The sequence below is a fragment of the Falco biarmicus genome, chromosome 4, assembly GCF_023638135.1.
Source record: "Falco biarmicus isolate bFalBia1 chromosome 4, bFalBia1.pri, whole genome shotgun sequence".
Classification (NCBI taxonomy): Eukaryota; Metazoa; Chordata; class Aves; order Falconiformes; family Falconidae; genus Falco; species Falco biarmicus.
This window is the reverse complement of record NC_079291.1, coordinates 51,155,293-51,178,756: the sequence shown is the minus strand read 5'-3', so window position 1 is coordinate 51,178,756 and position 23,464 is coordinate 51,155,293. Positions and strand designations below refer to the sequence as shown.

Below are 23,464 nucleotides of genomic sequence, written 5' to 3'. Positions count from 1 at the left end.
AGGTTGTTAGTACAGAGTTAAAATGGAAATCTGCTGAAACACCAGTAAAGTTAGGATGTGTTGACAAAGATAATGTACTTTAAAAAGCTAGTTTTGTTTGCATGAATATATACATATGTGCACACACACATGAAATACACGTAACAAGAGTATATAAACATATAAGTTGTTTTCTCTATTTCAGGCAGTTTAAAAGCTTCAGCACTTTATGCCTCAGCAAACTAATGGTGTTCATTTGCACTCTGTTTGAAAGTGAAGTAATAGATCTGAGTCTCTGCCTGTTCAAGACCACCTTGGAATTTGGAGAACTCAGAAAACTCAATTAAGTGTTTAATGCCACTTGAACATGCCCGCACGTTGGATTTTGGTTCTGCAGAAGCCAGAAAGGATCAGGTTGGGAACATGAGCATCCACCCAGTGTGGCAGAGAACTGAAGTAATGTGCTTGGCCTTCAATCCTTTTTTCTAGCCAGTATAAGATTCATATGAGCTTGGATCACAGAATTCCACATAATTTTGTTCTTTCTCTATTAATTCAATTATCACTTACTTTTTGTGCAGTGGTAGCATGCAGAAATCAACCAGACTTGGACTGTGTTGTGGTAGACATTGTAAAACATAGTGAATGGCAGCATCTGTCTCTAGGAGATTTTACCCTAACCTCCACCCCCCAGCCCCCAAGGATCCTGCAAACATGCTGCATTTATGTAAACGCCTCTGATACCAGGCAGAAATTTATAAATGTCCTGTGTTGCTCTCATTATTGTATAATTTTCTACACAAATATATACTTCTACTCAATCAGAAATTTGCTGTATGATTATATGCATTTAGTTTCCTTTAGAGCAAAACAAAAAGATTAGATTAGCACGAACCAGTTCCAGCAAAAGCTTGAGAGTAGGCACAATTGGGAAAGACCTTTATGCATCCAAAACAATAAGTTTGAAAGGCGTATGCCTTCAAAGAGGAGGGTTGATTGGAGGGTTGGCCACTAGAGTGGTCTTCATCCCTTATTGCAAGTTTATAACTTCTAAGGCATTAAAATTTCCTGTCAGCCATGTTACCAAAAAAACCCCAAAACCCAGAAAATACGAACTGATATAGCTTTTTTCTTTCATGTAATGCTACTGCTTTAAAAAAACTTTCCCTCAAGTTTGCTCCTGATAATAATTATAATTTTTGTGAAGACACTTTTGATGACAGTCACAAAAGAATCATGGTTGCTGGAATTCATTATGAAGCATGAAAAAGAGGATACTATAGCTGACAGCTTTGTCTTAAAGCAGGTAAAATACATATTTCTCTCCTAGGAGACAGGTAGAACAGAGTACCTTGAGAAACCAAAAGGGAGAGAAATTCTGCTAGCCTTCTAACTGTAAGAGAGCTGTAACTAGAAAAATATGTCCACAAAAAAATTGGTTCCAGGTCAGTTCACTTATCTGATGATTGCATGTGATTGCAGCTCTCGTCACTTCTCCATGTGCAGTGGCTCATAGATACGTTCTTGGAATTCTGCTAAAAAAGATCTGAAGTGTAATGATCTTAAAACAGGGAGGTCATCTTTATTTGAGGGAAGATCATTTTATATTGTTTACTGCAAGTTAATATGTGATGTTGGTCTAGAAGTAAATTATACTGGGTAAAAGTCAATATTACACAACTGATTCTCATGTATATACACAGTGTAGATTGTATATGTTTTGTTCACACCAGTGCACTTCATCATAGTGGGGTCATTGTGGTTATCTCAAGAAAAGGAGAAAAAACACTTAGTCTATAACTAGCTGTTGAGTTTTCGTATGTGATGCATAAACTTCTGTTTTTTATACATGTGTTGTACTCCAGAGCATCACATAGATGCATTGGTACATCTCCAGAATCATTCTATAGTATATATGCTATACGAGATACTACGGAAATGCAAGTTTTAATTAAATTAAAGAAGTCTCTTTAGGGGCACAAACGGATGTGGAAGTTTAGCAGAGACAAGCCCAGCGTGTCTGTTAGTTTTGGAGTGTAATAATTTTTTCTGGTAGAAAATTACTGTGCTACTGCTTGTCTAGGTATGTACATGATAACTTCAAGGGGAAGAAAAGATGATTTGTAGCAAAGGAGTAAATTGTATAAATTTTGAGGGTTTAAAAACAACCTAAAATATAGGCTGTGTATTATTTTAAATCATTTGAAAAAGAGTATTTTTTTTTTGCTGTCACTTTTTATAGTTTAACACTAACACTTAAAGACTTCTGTGCTTTGTGTGCAGGTATATGTCTCGAGTCCATGGTATGCATCCAAAAGAAACCACACGTCAGCTGAGTTTAGCAGTCAAGGATGGTCTTATTGTTGAAACCCTGACGGTGGGGTGTAAAGGGTCAAAAGCTGGTATTGAACAAGAAGGATATTGGTTGCCAGGAGATGAGATTGTGAGTATAAAGTCCTTGAGAAAATAAATCGCAATTTCTGGTATCTTAGCATGAAACTTGTTTTAATTTCTATTTGAACTTATTTATAGATGCTGTGTTGGTGCTTATGAACAGGGAAGTAATGCACTCTTAAACTTTTTTAACCTTTTCCATTCCATAAAGGTTCTCTCTCCTTGAATTCTGTGTTTTCTGCTATGAAACACTGTCAAAGTCCTTTGCTCACTCATCCCTCACTTGTATGTAGTATTCTCTTTTACAGCTGTACAGGAAGACAGTAAATATTGGTATTACTTGAAATCCTCAGATGTCCTCAAATCCCAAAGACGGTATCTTAAAAAAAAAAAAAAAAAAAAAAGACAACAAGAATTGTTGATTGATCTTGCTTTAATCTGAATCTGAGGAGCAAAGAACTCCTCCCTTTCAAAAGTGCAACAAGAAGTTGTACAAACAGACATGAAAAGATGTGTTTTACAGCTACTTGTGAACACCAGGGCATTCAGTTGGGGATGATTTTCCTAGTAAATTAGTTAGAGGCATCCAGACATTGTTCCACTGGACTTATAAAATAAATATTTAAATTGAGTTAAACAGGTTGAAAGTTATGTAAAGGGAAGAAAAGTATGTTTTCTCTATCTCTCCATAGCTGAGATGGAATGCACTCATGAAGTTAACTGAGAATAGTCCCATAGACAGGAAAAAGCTTGCACAATTCCTTTGCCTTGCTCAGAAGCCTGGTCTCTATATTTACAAGACCACGTTCTTGCAATTAAAAAAAAAAAAAAAAAAAAAAAAAAAAAAGAGGTTAGCAAAGCTTTAAAATACTTGAACTAGGAACTGTTGCTTTGGTATATAAATTACGTTAAATACTGGTAAAAAGGACAGCATTGTCATAGGCATAGGTAATAATTGAAATTTTGAGGAAACCCAGAAAATACAGGAAAATAAATTCTAAGACCTACCAGGATAATCATTGCATTGTTTCAGCCATCAATAAGATCCTGAAAGTGAAGCAACAAATAATTCTTTTATTTGAAGTGAGAGAAATAGGAAGTGGAAACAAGCAGTATCCATAACAGAAAACATTACGGTTAAAATCATCCCAGTTACACTCATTTAAAGTATTGAAACATGTATTTAATGTACATTGTTTCACTATTAAGATTCTCATTATAATTTCATTAGAAACCCTCAAGGGAGCCTTTTAAGGGTATTTAGCTTTGTTTTTACTATTCTACCTGAGAGTAAACATTTCAAAATTACAGCTTAGCTCTTTTGGGTATTTCTTGTGTCAGTTCTGTCTGTTTAGAGGTCATGTTAACTGTGTAGACTCCGTATGACATAAAGTCTGAGATCTGTAGTTACCTAAGTATTCAGTATGTTTGTTTCCTCTACTGAGAAAGGGCCGGGGGGGTGGGGGGGAGGTAAGATTAAAAATGCCTCATAATAGCCATTTCTTAAGTGGTCATTCAAAAACTGTTCCTGCTACTTATTAGCAACATTTGTCTATAAAATAACCAGCATGTACATTCCCAGTGAGTCATTGGAATTACATTAATTATTTTATCTCTGAATGAAAAGAGTTGCCTTTGACTTGATGGAAAATGCTGCTTAAGTCACATTGTGAATAGCCCTTTGGTTGGAAGTATTGACTGTATTTTCAGCATGACTGCTAATCACTGATGCATTGTGCTGTGACCATACGGCTGATGGCTATCTTAGTTGTTCAGAACACCAGTGTGCACTTGACTGAACAGTTTTATGCAAAAATAGGAATCAGCTTCTGATCCAGGCCATGTTTCAACATTCCCCAGCCTCCAACTTCTTGATCCTTGAATCAAAATGCTGCAGACAGATGAAGGAAAACACACTGACTTGCTATAAAGTCATTCTCTTTGTTCTTTTATTCAAAATTTTTTAATGAGTAACAAAGTGTCATTGTCATCACTCCACATCAGATCGAGTATTCTCCATTCTTCCACAATTGGTGCAAAACCATGAAGTTTGGCATGTTCTCTACATTGGACACACTGGGTAGTTCTACAGATGCTTTGTCTGCACTTGATTGAGATGCAATTTGTAGTTCTTTGTAATTCAGTACTGCTGAGATCTAGTACTAATGACTGTTGAACCATCAGCTCGAGTTACACTTGAGTAAGGACAAACACACAGCCGTCTTTTTGGAGATCCACTTGTAGGAGATAGAACTCTCTGAAACAGGGCTGTTGATGTTGGAACAGGGATTTCAGGCTTATCAAACTTTAGCCCTTACAGACAGACCCTTGATCCAATTGTCAAACTCTCTTTGGCTGGTACTACAGGAACTTGGAAAGCTCATAATGTGAAGCAGAAAGACCTGAGAACTGATCCACCACCTATTGACAGCAGATCAAGAATGCCCTTGGATTTGGCTTGTTTACTGGCACCACAGTGGAAGTCAGTAAGGACCAGCTGTTTCAAAGAGTTAGGAAAGGGACACATTCTTGTCATCCCTCCCTCCATTATTTGAGTATTTGCTTGATGTTTCTTACATTTTTGAAGTTTTAGATCTAAATCTTAGCATTTTAAATCCATATTCAAGTAAATAAATTACTGGCCTGGGCCACGGAACTGCTGAGCACCTGTATCTGTTACTTACATAGATGCCTGACTAGACACTGCCACAAGTCCTGGAAGTACTGGTTTGAACGATGACTGTGGACTGATTGATAAATAGTAACAATAATTGAAAGTATACAGATTATGAAAACACAGCTCTATTTGGAAAAGATTCATTAGATAATCTATGGTGCTTGCTTACGTGTTTCCAAACATTTCCCCTATCCAATAGATTGACATGATGATAGATCTATGCAGTAAGGACACCATCTCTGATAGGGTTACTCTTAGCCTTCAGAGGAATGTGTTAAAAAAATTATGCTACTTAGCTGTCATTGTTCTACCAGGATGTTGAAGCTGTGGTAAAAAAATGAAGCAAAATCTCATATTTAGAGATATACAAAAGAACAAGCTGAGGTGCAAAGACAAAACAGTTTGAGGGTATCAGGAGGTCCTTCCAAAATGAATATGAAAGTTAATATTCTGAAAAACTGGGGAAAAGAATGATCAGATTTAAAAAGTATGAAATTGTTCACTTTTTCTCTCAGATATATGTGGGAGAAATATTTTTATATAAGTTACTAAGTTTAAAAATTTGGAGTCTGTTGCCAAATATACTGTGTTCCAAGTGATATGTAAGGGTTGTTACCGATACAAGAACTTCGCTGCAGATATTATACCTCTGGTTCTTGTGCAGGTATTCACTTTGTTTGCTTATTTGCCGTCTGTACAGATGTATTGCACATTTTCAGAATGTGTTCTCATCTTACAGACTTCCTTATCATGAGAGAAGAAATTATTTTCAATTGGTATCTAGGATTTTAGTTAGGAATTTTGCATTTTCACAGTTTGTCGATGCCATTATTATGCAATTCAACAAATTCTCTGCAGCTTCTTCCCTTGCAAGGGAAATATCAGTCCTGAAATCTGGTAATGGAAGTTTACTTTCTCTTTCTAAAAGCCTTATTTCTATTTCTCACAGAACTTGCGGAATTTGGAGGCGTTATTTATTATCAACATGAAAGAAAATATCTCCTTGCTTTTCAGGTTTAGGAAAAAAATTGCAAATCAGTGTTGTTAACTATGTTTTCAATGCATTTGATAAAGTAGAAGGGAAATGTATTTCTTGAGGAAAAGAATCATGACTCTCCTTACCTATTTGTTTCTATTTTCAGTTATGTCATGATTTTTACGTATTTTTATCTGTGTAAAATAGTGCTCAGTCTAATCCCAGTGAAAGAAATCAAATTAAAGCACCAATGTAATGTAGTTTTATGGGGGGGTAAGGTACAGTTCTTAGAGTTAGTCTTACTCATTTACATATTTTGTGATTTTTCTACAGTGTGCATGGAGCTATTTTGAGCATTTAACATACTAATTCTTCTCCTCATGATTAAAATCATGAAACTGCACTGACCCAGAGAGAGGCATTATGAATGTATAATTTCAATGTGCATGTATTCATAAAGCCAAACAATATTGTGCTCTTCTGAGATGGAGATGTGTTAGTAACACGGGTTCATTGTTTGCATCTGAATCCAACATATCTCATAATACTGCTGTGGTTTAAAGTTGGTTCACAGTGGCCAAATTCTCTAATGAGGTACAAAGAGTGAGGCTTCATACTTAAGGCACTTTGAACTATTTCTTCACTAACAAAATACATACAAAGTTATGATGCTTTCAAGAAGTTACTCTTTTACAGATTTCTATTTTCTGATCATTTAATTGATTATGTAAAGAGCCAGTAACTCTCCTGGCTAGTTAAGTTTGACTTTGAGGTTTAGTTAGTCATTTTCCTGTGCATTTGGTCCTCTCCATGTCTAAATGAATTCTTTCCAATTCTTTCCAATTCCCAATCCTCTCCAATTCTTTCCTCTAATTCTTTAGTTTAGTGGAGCACGTGCTATTTGGAAGGGTAGTTTGCTTGCTTTCCTGTTTTCAGAAAACATTCAAAATAGAATCTGCTTTTTCCCAACACACCCATGTATTCATAACTTGCGAACTGATTACTGGGGATTTTCTGATATTTTATATCTAGAAAGTACTGGTGCATGCTCAAAGTGATTCCGGATACTTTCAAGTTGCAAGGCTGCCTGAATAATCCATCTCTTCACTCTGTCTGCTTTCCCATCATTTTAACCTTTGTTATAACCCACTGCCAGCACTGTGAGTTTTGAAGGTGATTTTGTTAACCCTAGTGACCTTAGGCTCACACCCAGTAATTATTGTGATTTGATGTATTGCAGGTTCAATTTTGCTAGGATCAATCTATGAGAAGGGAGTATTTTGGCTGTTACATTTCTGTTAATCTAAATTGCTTTAGATTGAACAAAGGCTGGGTTCCTTACTTGCCATGCTTTATTGCTTTTGTAATTATATTGATTTTTCCATGCTAGGTCAGTGTTGGTAGCCAGGAGCTGTTTTTTGAACTGGCTATGTCATCTTGAGTCTCCATAAATATGAAGATAATGGTAAAAAGCTTAAGAATGGTCATTGTGAGGGTTTGAATCTTTTCTGAACATAAAACACACTTTAAATAAAAAAAAACAAAACCAAACCACAAACCAAAAACAATCTGCATAGCTACCAGTTACTGCTAGCAAGCTAGCGGCTTCTAACTAACTAGGTTGAGGAATGGTTTTAATGTGCATCCCATTCATTTCTGTTAGGAGCAGAAGGATAATATGAAACAGTAATAGTGACAGCCAGTGCCTTCATCTTGAAAGCTCACACAACTAGAGTGCACAAAGAGGAAGAACATGTCACACCAAATGAAGAAAAATCTCCTTCAGTGTTTAAAAAATTCTCCATTTGTCTTACCCATCCGTATTGCCTTTAATCTGAAGTCCTGTGTGAATTCACTGATCCAAAGCCAAGCATAGCCCAAACCATGCTATTTACTATTTCTAACGTATTGTAACAAATCGAGGATTTTCCAGCTGCAGCATTCCAGGTAGATTCCTAATTACTGTGAAAGTACCAGTGTTCTTTACACTTGGTGATTCACTGATGCAAAGAGTTAATGAATGGTCCTGTGGGAGAGAAAAGTTCAGACTGATTCCATCTCTTATTCCACACCTCAGGGAGAGTATGAGGAGGCTCTGAGGGTCAGGCCACGTAACAGTCTGGTCATGTGCGAGCACTCAAGGGAAATGAGCTTCTGGAACTCTTTGAATCTTTCTTTTCTACCTTTCCATCCTCTAAAGTCCCATCATTCAGAGCTTGTTTTGCCAAGAGGCTGCCACCACGTTAACCCACAGTGTGCTAATAGCAATGATTTTTCTTGCAAGTTACTATCACAACAGTGCACTAGTGTAAAATTATTGTAATTAATATTTAAATATTTAAATACAATTATTTGAATAAATGCTTATATAAACAAAAAATTAGCGTGCACTGGTGTAATATCCTGCTGTGGATTTGTGAAAGTTCAGAAAGCAAATATTTTCAAATTGCCAAATCAAAGCATAGGCTATTTTGTCCTTGAGAAACAAATCAGAATTCTGAACTCCCACCTTGTGGATGAGAAATTCTTGCTGTATTGAAGCCAAGACCCTCCTTTGTCTTTGCATTAAGGCAATTAGCATGCAGCTTATGAGAATGGCTTCACTGCTGTTTCAGTGGATTTTCCTGTCTCCAGATGGGTTGAGAGTCATGAACAATTCTCTGCATTCCTTTTCTCATCTTGTTTTTTCTCTTTGGGAGTATTTCTTCCCTCTCCTCTGCTCATCCTTATTTTTCATCCCCTAAAAAAAGGAGCTCACACTGTTTGGAGGATCTTCATATTGCTGAGGATGACACTAGTAAAATGCATCTTATTGCATACATCTAAGTGATGATGCTTCTTTTAAACTGGTAAAACAACCTCATCAGCATCTTCATTTGGCTCTTTCAGATTTGCCAACTTGACTTTCAAAAATTCAGTCAAGGTAATGCTGTATTCTTGTTTGAGGCTTTCAGTCACTGTTCTGGAGTTGAGATACTGATGATGTTCACAGATTTTACAAAATTTTTCTTCTGATTGAAAGCATGTTTTGAGGAATGATAATTTACTTACAGGTTTGAAGTAAAATAGTCAATAAAGCTTCCATCTTGGGACTTAAGTTATGCTAATAGACTAGATGACATATTTCAGTCCATCTTGAGTTTGTTCCAAAAACATGCATCTTGGGTTTTTTCCACCTCTTTTGTGCCAACCCTGACCTAGTAGTGTAGTTTTTATTAACTTTTTGGGTTCAAAATGCTCTGCAACTCTGGCAACTGTTTTGAATCTTCCATTATTATGTCATGCTGGTCACTGAATGAGACTTCACTGATGATGATAGGCTTATTGATATTCATGTTCTATTCACAATAAATGTAGCCCTCATGCCACTGACAGCTGAAACAATACCAGCCACACATGCAGCACAGGGAACATGGACAAGAAGTTGAAAATTTAAAGTGTGTAGGAGGTTCAACTGTTGGTTCAGATAAAATGTTTCTGTGTGGAGAAGCATTAACCTAGAAAAATACTACAAAATCCCATGAAGAAAATAAGGCCAGAGAAGCAATATAAACATTTTAAGAAAGAAAAGGGGAGGGAGACCCCCTTTGGGCACAAGTCTTGGAAGGACATTTGGAACTACAAGCAAAGACATGGTTTCTTTCTGGTGTGGATTCATCCTCTTTCTAGGGGAACGAAACCTTCATGCATGTAATGTGGAAATAAAAGGCATTGCACTGAATAAATACTTCACTGCGTCACTGATTTATCTCCCTCATCAAAATAGCCTACAAACCTCCACTTGGCTCAATCTATGTAAAAAATGGTGATGTTAACAGCAGAAGCGAATCCAGTTTCTGAGGAGATCAAGTTGAAAGTTCCTATTAAGCTTGAACTCACTTGGAATGCGAAGAAACAAAAAAGAATATGTTCATTGGAAACTATTTGCTATTTCTGATATCCTGGAGGAGAATACTTGTATTGTCTCACCTCAAATAGTGTAAACTACTGCTACCCAAACGTGATCTTCTTGGGAGGGAAACTGAGATTTATTCATTACTTCACGAACACAGCTTGTAGGCTGAGGAGATAAGCATGACAGGGGGTTTAGCAGTCATTTTGGCTGCTGGCATGCTACTACACTTATTGAAAAATTTTACTTCTCCTTTAGCTCTGGGAGCTAGAGACTGGCTCTGTATTTTGGGTTCTATCACCCTGAATTGTCCAGAACACAACTGCAGGGTAGGAGAGGGAATAAAAGTCTACCTGTCTTGGCAGGGATCCAGAGAAAACTTTGGTGGTTTCTGCCAGAAACAGACAACTTCTAAGATAAACTGGCAATAAATTAATTAGACAACCTTAGGCTTGCAGACTAAACTCAATGAAAGAAGGACAAAAGTGTGCTGAGAGGCTGTGGAATTCACTGCAGAACCTGAGTCTTCTTGCATCAGTGCATCAGAAGAGGAAGCTTTTATCAGTGAAGAAAATTGAAATGGATTATCATGAGCCTATAAATAGGTCTGTTTGATATGCACTACAGAGAAGGTGAATTTGGTCTGTCTCCTGACTGATGATCTTGTGTTGGTTCTTTATAGAATAAAACTGATTTCTGAGATGAGAGAAATCAGAAACAATGTAAAAAACCAATTGTGAAAATCTTGGCAATAATAAATAAACAAACCTGAAATTAAGCAGATGTCTAGGTAGTTGTAAGGACATATGAACTCCTAATTGCTTTGGATTTCTTTGTGATAAAATATGAGTAATGAATACCTGCTAAGTGTCCTACAGTCAGTTTATGGAAATCCATTTTTTTCAGGTCATCAAAGGAAAGGATCTATAAAGGCAACTGATTTACAATGGATAGATTTTCCTGTCTGTAAGAGCACACATCGTTGTAGCTACCTGCTGTGGTAGTTTTCTAGAAAAGGAAGGAAAAAATGAAGTGAAACAATTTTCATAAAGGATTTCTAGCTGCTGAAATCTTTTTGGCTTTGAAGGAGAGATGGATGCTTGTTTATTTGCTGAGCACTTTTGATGAGCAAAAGCAGTAGGAAAAAAATAAATGCAAAACAGGAGGCAGTGTATCTAGTAAATACATACATGCAAGGAAACTACAGGGGAGAAAATAAGCTTCTTTTGATGCTGGATTTACTCTAATGCATTGCTCTAACATTAAATGTAAAACATGGGCTGATCTAAGAAACTTTTATCATTGTAAAGCAATCATCCTGATCAAGTATGGATCCTGTACAGCAATGACAAAAGGGAAAGAAACAGCTAGTTCACATTTACGTGCTTCAAAGATGGAGTAAGTTCTCTGAGCCATCAAGGAATTAATTACGCCTTCCTCAGTTCGGAGCCTAACCTGTCATTCTGATGAAAAGATAAAAGCGGATTCAGTGGGCTACTGAGAGCAAGTTTACAAGAGGATTCATGCTTGCTAAGGAACAGGTGGAGCCAGGGATGTTGTGGCATGAAGAGAAGGCTGACCCAAAGGGCAGGAGGAGGACTGCCCTCACAGCAGGCACAGAACTCTGGCAAAAAAACATACACAGTATCCCCACTGTGTTTGAAAAAATACTGGGAATGGTGTTCCGTGACACATTATGTTTGTTTGACCCAGGTAGTATTTGATGCATGCTAGTGTCTGAGTGAAAACCAATACTTCTGCCAGAGATCCATGATAAGCTGAAGATTTCTTATTAGCTACTGTACCCGACAAGACATAGTCTGTTTAAAAAAGGCCAGTGTGCACGTACAAGGTGCACGCTAGTCTTCCTCTGAAAAAGCCGTACTCCAATCTGTCCAGCTCTACAGATAAACAGCCATAGTTTGTAAATCTCTTATTACAGAGTAGTTACTTGGAAGTTCAGCAGGATTGCAAAAGCAGTGGATAGGTGGGCAAGGAGAGACTTTTCAAAGCTGAGCACAGTTTAGCATTTCCGTGGTTCTTAAGGACTCTTACAACTGCTCTTGTCTGAGCCTGTTTAAGACTGTGTTTTGGATGGGGCACAGATTCTGGTATTTACACTTTGAGAGAAGTGTTGGTGAACAGACAAGTAATTTCAGTGTGCAGTAGCTATTTACAGCAAACGTGTAAGTAAGAAGCATTTCCTTCAGGTTTTGTGCTGGAGAACGGGAGTGCACATAGGTAGTGCATACCCACAGCAGTTCGTTATATTTGGGAGTCATAAAGACTGCAAAATGCACTGCAAAGTTTTAACAGTTAGCAATAGTAAAGCTTGTGTCTCATCCAGAAAGCTTTGATAGGAACATGCTGCCTGAAAAAGACAGAAAGGAACTGATTGATTAGGAATAGAGAATGTGTTTAGAAAGAAATAGATGCTGCTTTGTTTCATGCGAATGGGGGCATAGGTTCCTGTGACATATTCTGAGACCTCTTAAGGAGACGGCTCGGATATGGGACAAAAGTGATAGTATGGTTGATACACCCATGCTAGAATGCACTGCCACCACTTGTTGTTACAATAAAGGCTTCTCATTTAAAGCAGAAAGTTTGAAATACGGAAGATTAAGTACAGAAGATAGCAATTACTTCCCAACAGCAGGTGATGATAGATGCAGGTTGGAAAACCCAAAGCAAAATTAAAGATGTGAAAAAAGTAATGTGTAATTTTTGTGGGAGGCATTTCTTTCAATGTATCTGTCTACTTGATATGGACCAGCAGTCAACTTTGTTGGGTTTCAGTGAAGAGTTACTGAAAGCCAGCAAAGAAACCTTAACAGCAGGATCCAAGATTTTAAAAGTTTCCCTCTTAGGTGAAGGTGGGAAAATTGTAAGAACTCTGATATTAAAACTGATGAAGGTGGGGAGAGGAGGAAGAAGTGCTCCTTATGGCTGTTCCCAAATCCTACAATACAGAATCCAGAACATTTGCCTCAGAAATGGTATCTTCAAATTGGGCATGGCCTATCTTATGAGATGTCAAAGAAATGAGAATCTGAGAAATGGCAGGAACTCATTCTTTCAGATCCTTTTCAGTTTCCTAAGAGGTTATGAAATAGTCAGGAAAGGATTACACTCAAATTTTGGGTTGGTGATCTGAAAATGTCTTGAAATAAATGTGGCATGCAAATACTACTATAAATACTACTATTAATACTACTATTAAATAGTTTATATTTAGTAAATGTATTTTTCTGCCAGCATGGACCTTGCTGCCATTCTGGATTCCACCACTGTGTCAGACCAAAAGTGTTGTTATGATACAAAGTAGGTGAAATACACTCTGTATCTGCTAATACTCTTCCCTTTAGACTAAATGTGAAAAACTGTTCTTTATCTGCTAGACAGCTAGAGCTCTAGGATCTGTTAAAGCATAGACACTACACAGGGCTGACCATGAGTTGCGCACAGGTGTGTCTGAATGAAAAGCCGGTGATCTGGAAGGAGCCGTGTGTGGGTGAGTGTGGATGAGAGATACAGAGAAACACCACAGCAGCATGTATGTAAGAAGCAAAGAAACTCTGCAGAAGGACTTGAAACAGAACACCTGGGGAAAAAAAAAAAAAAAAAGTCTAAAGAGTGCTATGGAACAAGTGCCACACAAGAAATGCTGGGAACCATGAGCTCCATGGAACATGCTTTCCTTCATTTGCGTCATGTTGAATTTAGGACAACAGAACTGTATGTATACTGTTCATAAATAAACATGATTGTGCCAAAGAGATAACTGACTTACAATTGTTTTTCCCATCTATGTGATCCTTTTCTTTTTTTTAGCTTACTGGTTGGGTCCAAAGGATATCCATAATTTGGATGGTTTGGGAAATCTAATTCAACAGTATGAAACCAGCAAATCCCCGTAAAGGGGAGTTTCATGAATAGAGTTTTGCCTTTTTCCCCCCCTCCCTTTTCCTCTCTCCGCCTGATAGTAGAGTGACTTAATACCGAGTATCTGGGCTACCATTAAGGGACTTGGAGAAAACAGATTAACAGGTAAGAAATGAGCTATGTTAATGGAATGTGCATTATGAAAAGGCAAAGTGGTCCTTCTAGACAGAGTCTGAGAAGGGAGGTTATAATGTTTTCATGTGCAATGCCTACATGTAATTTATAGGTAAACAAAAATTTACTAATTGTTTTTACATCTTTTTTTTGTTTTAATAATGATTATGGACTTCTGAGGTATGGAAGTGACTTAATACTTACAATTGTGACCTCTAAGTTATTGTTAATTTTACTCCTAGTATGTACTTCACATCTCCTACTTAATGGTATGCTAATTGTACAGCAGGATGTCACATTCTCCAACATACAGATTCCCTATTTCAATTACAGCTAAGTAAATCTCCATTACTAATGAGTAAGCATTTCTTTTCCATGTACATTTGCATTATAATGGACATTTTCTTTATGCAGTAAAATTATTCTTTCCTTGACAACAACTATATATTTTATTCTACAGTAAAGGCTACGACATGATGATTCATTCCTTTCTGTTGGGTTTATCTGTATTTAAATTGTCAAATGTTCTTTCTGGATAGCCTGACATTTTCTGTCCCATATTATTTTTCTGTACTTTCAGAATAAATTTAGGTATTTGCTTTAAGACAACCTACTTAAGCCAAATCACAAAAAAGTAAGCTTATGTGTCGGTCATAAATTAAGCTGTATTTTTGAAATTATTGCATTGTTTCATTCATGTTGCTGAAAAATGTCAACTATTTATGTCAGTGCAAAGTGACCTTTGTGATAAAATGTTTGACTGATTTGAATATAAAGAGCAAGTGACCACAAGTGACCCATATCACTGCAAGATCCCACTCTGCTTAACAGAGCATAGCTCTTTGGCTATTAAATCCAATCCCCCAAACAGGCATTTGCTGCCCTGCTGATGCATCTATCTACGAATGCAATGGGCAGCTGAGTAAAACGAAGGGGAAGGCCTCCTGTTACATCTGAGCTGTGCAGCTTTGCTGCCAAATCCACTCCCTCCTGGGGCTTGTGGCCAGTCGCTGGGTGCCGCTGAACTGCTGAACTTGGGCCACCGGGTGCTGCTGGCGGAGGATTCCCTGTCACCTGCCAGCACGGTGATCCAAGAGGCTTTCCCTGCCCAGCATCAGGAAATAAGGATATTGACAAATCGAGGCGCTGTGGGGGAGATCTTTCCTTCATTCCACATGGCCCCAGGAAAATACATCACCTGTTATACACAATTAAGGAGCGTGAGTTTTATTGATAAAGTGATAGCTTAATCTTTGATAATATGCAGCGAAGTGTACCTTTGCTTTTGGTGTGGCCACTCCCTAAGCAGTAAATTATGTTACAGGGATCTTTTTTAGATGCCTAAAGAAGGTTTATGTATCGAAAAGAGTGCATTAATTAACAATCATTAATATTCTTGACAGTTTTTAAGGTGGCCTGGTGGTGGGTGTGTGTATGGGGAAGAAGATGGGTGTTGGGTTCTTGTAATGATACAAGTACATGGGATACTTTAAAGAAACAAAATGTGGTTGAAAGTGTTAGGTAGCATTCCAGAAACGCAGGAGGAAATGTATGCAGCCAGATGTTAGAAGTAACAGATTTCCTGGTCACTGTGCATGAATTCTTTCTAGCCTTGTGTATATCCTGATAATCGGATGGCTTACAGTATAGATACAAAGTTTGTTTTGTTTTTATTTTGAAAGGCCTACGGTATGCAGCCTTTTTCCCAGACAGCAGCAAAAAACAAGGTGAACAATTTTTGCACTATGTGGTTTTGAATTCTGTCATATTTTCTATTCCGTTTCTGTCTTCCATTAGGATAGCTTAGTTTACTATATTAACCACCACCATCATCCATATCACTTCCAGTTCTGAGTTTAGTCTACATTATGTATGTATGTAGTTGGATGATTTTTTCTCTCTCCCGGGGGCTGGAAGTGGTTACTCACATGTTACAGTTCAAGCTGTTACAATGGTCGCCCTTTAATCAGTCCTTTTCGGAGTGGCTGGTGACACCTGGTGGTGTGTTCTGTAATTGCAGACTTAACCGTGTTTGCAGCTGGCGGAGAATTTTGACCTGTCCAACCCCGAGCACTGACAGGCAGTTTGAGCTATTTAAATGAATCTGATCTCCTGCATGAAAGAAATGTGTCGGGAGCAAGTTATGCTCCCATCCAAACTTATGTAAATCAAGAGAAGCAATAACATTTCATTGCTGTTGGAGCAAAATTAATGCTTCTGACCTTGCTATTGAAGTCAATAGGGTAGTTGTTCACAAGGGCTATGTACCTTTTTTATTGTCTTTATTAACTTTTCAAATATATTGCACAAATGAATGTTTTGTATATACGTATGCACTAAATATACTGCATTCAACTAAAAATCTTTTCTGTGAAAAACCCGGGTGATTACATTTAGAAATAATGATGTTTTCAAAACTTTACAGTGTGAATACTGAAGGAAGCTTCTTCTGGTGTTTTATTTAATGTCATGGTTTCTGGCTTGAGTGTATGATTTTTCTTGCCAGCAAGTATATTTCTGTATGTTTATGAAATTCCACATATCTTTGCCAGCATATTTCCTAACAATGGAATATCTGGGATATACCAATAAGTAACCAGTATGAGTAAAAATTAAGAATCCTGGAATCCTGATTCTGTGGTGAAATTCCTCCATAGCCAGGACCTATTGGGGTCTTCTTTGATTTTTATCTGGATAGATCTTTAATCAAAACTGATTCTTTTTCTTGCTTAATTGGCCCTTAACTGCCATCCGATCTTTTTTTGTTGTTTGTTTGTTTCATAAAGAAGATAACTATTACAGTTAATATGAAAGAAATATAAAGCAATACTTTATTCTGATTTTTCTCAGTCTACAGGAAAATCAAGTACATTGACAATGCAGTATCTTTAGTTGTTTCTAAAATATCATAAAGAAAGGGGTCCCAAAGTGTACTGCCACTGGACTTTGTGGAAGGGGAGAGATTTTGGTGAAATGAGGATGTGTTCTTTATAGCCGGATTTGGTGGTATTATTATGCTATTCTGACATATACAGAATTGGCAAGTAAAATTAAATGAGGAGACATGATAGAAGAGTCAAGCTACACTACTAATCTGAACAACAAAGGAGGGCAGAGTTCTGTGTTCAAAAATCATTGCTTAAGGGTTGTTTGTTTTTTGGGTTTTTTTTCCCTAAACTTACTGCTCCTGCGGTCCAGCATTCATGGTATATAAAAGCGTAGGCAATCTGGATTGAGGCTGTCCCTAAATCTCTTATATTCATGGGAGCTCTGGTCAGTTGAATTATGTACACAACACAGCTGCTCTTCAGCGTAAGGGGCTAGAAGTGCCACTTCTGTGTAGCACTTCTTACACTGCTCTGTTGGAGGAGACCTCTCACACAAGGACTTGAATGACCCCAGTTCCCAGGCACGGGAAAATGAGAATCAGATAAATGCCAGTTCTGGCAGTTGGTAGGAATTACTAAGGCCACCTTTACAACATGATGTTAAAAGTAGCTTGATCAGATTTTTATCAAGATAATTTATTGAAGAATAGGAGTAATTTTTTTCAGAGATCTGAACCCATTGAAAATTAACATGTGACATGAAAAGGCATTGGGAGTTTTATCTGAGATATGACAGCTGTTTTGTCTTCTAAGTGTAGGGAAAAGTGTGGCATTTCAGGCAACAAACATGTATTGGTGGCCACTGGCAATTCTGCTTGGATTTAGTACTATAGATTCCTAGAGCAAAATTCTGCCTCCAAATTATATGCATGCTGCTCTCATTTACTTCAGCAAAGCTTGTGCACATGTTTCAAAGGTCAGAATTCGGCCGTTGGGGCTGAATTTTCAAGGAAGAGTGTATTAAAGACATCTGTGCATCAGCAGAACCATATCCTTTGTCTTCTGTAGAACATTTCAGAAATAAGCCTAGTGCTGTTGGGCACTGCAAGTGAAACATTTTCTAATTTTTTTGAATTGCATTGGGATTGCTTCACAGAAACATTTCTTGCAGTAATAGGTTCACTATTTCATTTATTTCTTGTAACTCAACACTTTGATGCTGAAAAGTTGTCAGTTTTAAAAGAGTAAAGATTGGAAGGGACCGCCCTTCAGAAAATTACAGTTGAAAATATACTGTAACAATCAAAACAAGGGGATAGTCCTAGGAAATAGGTATGGTCTGTTGAGGTGCACAAACTTCTGTTTGTAGTCTAATACAGAGAAGTCAGAAGTATTTTCACAAAGCTAGAAAGCAAACCCACTTTTCATTGTGGACAGAGCTCATATTTGAAATTGTTACAAATCAGACACTTGAAAAAACTAAAACTTGGCATTCACTTCTATTGGAGTTAGTATGTATTAAATTGATAAAGAACTTGAAGCATGTAGGTTTTCCCCTGTTTTTTAAACATTATACACTCTTAAAATGTTTATAATGTCTAATTGCTGCTGGATTTCAAGACATATCAATTTTGTTCTTAGTTCCTGCAGATTTTGACAGAATGTCATACCAAAATATTTTGTATTTTTTGTAGGACTGGGAAACAGAAAATCATGACTGGTATTGTTTTGAATGCCATTTGCCTGGAGAGGTGTTGATATGTGACCTGTGTTTTCGTGTGTATCATTCCAAGTGTTTGTCTGATGAGTTCAGGCTTAGAGACAGCAGTAGTCACTGGCAGTGCCCAGTTTGCAGGGTGAGTACCTATGAGATTTCATGTGCTGATTAGAGGATTGATATTCATTAATAGATTCATTAAGGTGTCCAGATGGTCTGGCCAGGTTAATGGATAAAGAACTGAATATTGAAACCATGGTACATACTTAGAGCATCTATACAGAGATACCAAAATACGGTGCATGTAGCAGATGGTCATTTTTGAAGACTTCAGCAAAGTTTACTTATGCATTTGAACACACACAGCATACTGTGTGGGAAATGTGTGTACGTATGTATGCTACGTGTGAATGCAGTATATTGTGAATATCTTCAACATGAGTAAACAAATTGCTGTATAAGATGCTACTGGTTTTACTTAACATCATTTTAATGAATCATAATGTAACTTTTTTGTATTTTGATGACTGCATTCTTAATATTTTGTTGGAATAATAATTTACATTATAGAGCCACAGTCATGTTACTGATGAGGGCAGTATCAAAAAATACAGGGTGAAATCCTGCTTCCCATTTACTTCTGTGGATTCTATTGCTGCAGAAAGGCTAATCTGGATTTCACCCATAGCATCCATATCTGTATTGTTTTTTCTTTAAAACTGCTATTTTTATGAGTATGGTAGGGAGACAGCAAAGAATATTTTTTCTATACTTCCCAAGAATCAGCAGGTATGTTGTCTACATGTTATTAGAAGACTTAAACATTCTAGCCAAAATGGTGTTTACTGGTACCTGGCCTGGAATCAGCCAGATACTTCTCCTTACTGTTGTCATCTCCACGTCACCTCCCCCTGTGCAGCACATTCTTAGGCTTCTTTAAATGGAGGGAGTAAGGCATATGAATGTTTAAGAGAAAATTATTGCTATAGAGTGGCATAAAACTGCCAGTTGGATTGCTGAAGGGAGAAGAAATCCCATGCTAAAAGCTCAGATCTAGCTTTAGAGCCGCAGACTGACCTTCAGATGATCTGTGCTGCCAGGAGTGTAAGGGTTCAGGGGCTTCATTAGTGTGGAGAAGTGGTTTTTGAAAACTTGTGGATTGTTTTGTTTCAAAGCAGTGCTTTCTGACTGCTGTTACCTTAGAACCGGTTGTAAAAAACCTGTTGCCTGTTGCCTCAGACTGGGAGCTCTCAGGGTTTAGGGAAGTAGCAAGGAAATAGAGTCTGCCTCAAGGAAGTGGAAAGGAATGGGGAAAAAAAAAAAAAAAGCAGTGGCAGGGAAAAAGCAGTTAAGGACATGTACTGTATGTCTCCGTATTGAGTTACTAGTATTTAATTTAGCTACTCAATATTGCCTCTGTTAAAAACAAAAAATGACCATATATAGGTGAATTGCTTTCAGATTTTTAAATAAATCTCTTTAATAGTTGCTGGTTCTTGTAATAAGTTTTGATAGTTCTTAGAAATATTTAAATTTGGGTAAACTGGATCCAGTCTTTTGTTTACCAATAATTTTAGATGACACCTGGTGAAAGTAGGGAATGTAAATGGTTTAAGCCACCTTGAATATGAGGTGGCTTATAACATCTAGCTTGTAACATGGAAGTAGTCAGAGAAATGCTGAGTAATCGCATGAAATACGCAAAGGTATGTAGGGTGGTCAGCTTTGAGAACAGTTTGACTTCCATCCTAGAGCCCTGAAATTCTTTATGGCAATGATATTAAACAAATACTTACTTCGGAAAAAAATTCCGTGAAACTCAGACCATGTGCACTGTGTCTGTCTTTCTGCCTATTTGTTCCCTTTTTGTTTTACAAAGGCTAAGGAGAGGTTTTGGGGGGCTCTTAAATGCCTCCTGCCCCAGAGATCTTTGGCTTGCTCAGTGCCTCAGGTGATGATCAGCCTATTTTGGTGAATATTGCCATTTTAAATGCCATGGCATCCTTTTTCCCCCTGTGCTGGCAGCTCCTATTTTCCTTGTAATTAATCCAAATCAGTTCAACCCCTAATTCTGCAAACTTGGACTAAGGAGGCTTGCACAGTCTCTGTAAGCAAAGGAGGACTAGTTTGGCCTGGGAGTTAGTATCCTTTCTTCCGTTACTTTCACCCCACCTTCCTAGGAAATGACTTCTCTAATTTAATTTTAAAAGAAAGAGAGGGGCCTATATTAAAAAAACTATGGTAATTTGGAGAGCCCTGGCTGATGTCCAGAGGACATAACAGAGCTTAACTATCTTGCATAAGGGCAATGGGATTTACTTTGCATTATCAGCAGTAAATATGTACGTGCAAGGAAAGTAATGGTTGGGACAGAAAGATGCATATATTTTCATACTTTATTCTTGTAACTGGACATAGCACTTTTTACCTGGGGATTTCAAAGCTCTTTACAAAGGTTAAGTAAAAGTATGTTTGAAACCTAATATACTGGGAGAAATAATCTAAGAACACTTCATTCTTACGTAAAGATTGCTTCTGTAACGCTGCCAAGGTCAGCAAGCCTTTGGATTACTCATTTCACAATTGCTGCTTGTACTAGTTCAATCAACCTGTGCAGCTTTATCTTGCACACTTGACTACTCAGAAACATTTCATAAAGGACATTGCCAAGGATTTGTTCATAACTTTAAAATATTTTTCCTCCCTAATATTTATAACAGTCCCTTGCAAACCCCTGCAAACCTGAACTCTTGTTTCCCTGCTGGTGTTTTTCTGCCCTGCATCCATAAGCGAGAATGTTCAGTTCCTGGCTATTTTTTTTTTAATTTGATGGTACCAATCTGAGTATTTTTTACATGGCATAATTCACAGCAGGAGTCAAACAAAGTTCAATTCAAACCACATTGCAGTGACTGAAAATTTTCCCTGATGACTGATGGACTAATCATTGTCCTAAGTGAAATAAATTGGTATTATCAGCAAAATTCCTGGTAGACAGGTCACAAGAGAAAGACTCGAATGAACTTAGAGATTACATTCCCAACTACTGGAATGGTCCATTCAAGACAGGGTTAGTCAACTCGATCTCTGAAGGATGCAGGAGACTTGGACATTTATGGCTGCTTTTTGGTTAGATACAAGGAGAATATTTTCTCCAGCTGTTAATTTAGCACCTAAAGACTACAGAAAGTACAGCAAAAATACTAGTGGGGTTTTTTTGGGGGGAAATAGTTATATACAAAATTCTGAATAGGAGAATGTTGATCACGTGTCAAGGTAACTGACTATTATTATTTCTTTTTTAAAAGAATTTTAGAGAAAGGCAGAATTATGTAGTATATATATATAGTATATAGTTTATATAGTTTGTATATAGTTTGTCCCAGAGGAACAGGTTTTGATTTGTGACAAAAAAAAAAAAAAGAATTATTCATATGGTTTCACTTGACTCCTTAATTTTTTACAGTCATTTGATCAGAGATCGATCTTTCATGCATGTGTTCTGCAAGGAGTTATGTCCAATTTACCTATCATAGTGGGTGTTTCAGTATTTCTGGGTTTTATATATATGAAAGTGAAGTAAACTGTAGAGCTCAAGATATTTAATGCTGTGCTGATAAATATTCTAGAAATAGGCCATTTCTGAGTTCTGGTACTGTACTAAGCATTTCATGGAGTACATAAAAATACACCGTCATGCAGTTCACAATCATCTTTAGACATAATTTGACAAGTGAGAATGATAAAAAGTAGACAGAAGCACAGAAAGATGAAGGTTACTTAAGTAACTCAGGTACTTAGATAAGGAGGTTTTAGGTACTAGCTGTCAGTCAAGATAGTCATGTAAAATGCAAGGAAGGAAGGAAGAGTATGGCTCTATTGACTTACTTTATGGGGTGTTACGGTAGGAGTTTGTTAGACAACTGTATGATGGAACATGTTCTATAAACAGAATTTGGCATAATCACACAAATAATAGCCATGGATTTGTGGGTGAAGGGAAGTCATGGTATGGGACTGATATTAGCACCACATGGTTCAGTGTGCAAAGCCCACACCTGGGGAAGTGTTAGTCCTCTGCAGGTCCCTGCCATTCACCTTGCAGCCACACGCACCCCTGAGTAAATCAGGAAGCTGGCAGAACTGGGCACTGCATAGGGTCTATTTAGTAAAGTATAAAGGAATGTGTCAACAGCAGTGAGAAAACTGGGAAACCTCCACTTAGAGCCTCCTTCCACCTTCTTTGTGCATGTAAAAGCATATTTAATTCATGTGATGCTTCATATTCAGAAGGTGCTTAATGCACCATACAAGTACAAACCAATTTGTGGTTTCAGCTGTAACATTTTCAAAAGCGCCTAATGTTTTGAAAAGTCTCATTGAACTGCATGTGGTTTTGAAAGAGGCAGGCCTTATGCCATATTCTGCTCATGCAGGTGCTTTTCTGTATGCTGCTTTGCACATACAGCGCACTAGTTGCTCTGAGAGCCGTCCTGTGTGCCTGCGTACCTTTCTTAATGGTGCAGAAAACCTGAGGACTGGAGGGTTTGAAGAGGGCATCAGAACAGTCCAGCTTTCGATATGCAGCACCAAATTCCTCTGGAAGTTTTAAGACCTTCAAAAATCCGAGAGCCAGTGGGTAAAGTAAGGAGTTTCTAAACAGCAGCGGTGAACGTATGTTAGACTCACGCGCATAGTTCCCCTCTGCAGATATACCCCTGGAAACCTGTATTGCCTCTGAAAATGGAACTGGTGCCTTAGAAGCATGTATCTGTCATTGAGCAGCCTTCACCTAATCCGTCACTGAACTGAAATGCTGAAATGAAGCTCTTTGATGTACGTATACACATGGCAGTTGAGAGAGGAAGGAGGGGGGGGAAATACTAGTTAATGGGAGATTGTAGGGAAATGGAAACCTCTTTACATGGAGAACTTGTAATTT

The 23,464-nt window shown here is 37.6% G+C and overlaps 1 protein-coding gene across 8 annotated transcripts in view; it reads left to right on the top strand.

The window, feature by feature from the left end:
* ZMYND11 (zinc finger MYND-type containing 11) overlaps nucleotides 1-23,464 on the top strand; it is a 106,365-nt gene that overhangs the window by 60,706 nt on the left and 22,195 nt on the right. For 4 of the 8 annotated variants that reach the window (XM_056334515.1, XM_056334511.1, XM_056334512.1 and 1 more), the window contains exons 3-5: nucleotides 2,263-2,422; nucleotides 15,660-15,704; nucleotides 18,500-18,661. In XM_056334515.1, coding sequence (XP_056190490.1) covers nucleotides 2,263-2,422; nucleotides 15,660-15,704; nucleotides 18,500-18,661 — 367 coding nt within the window. The remainder of the gene's footprint in view (nucleotides 1-2,262; nucleotides 2,423-15,659; nucleotides 15,705-18,499; nucleotides 18,662-23,464) is intronic. The other 4 variants (XM_056334516.1, XM_056334514.1, XM_056334517.1 and 1 more) reach the window with 3 other exon arrangements.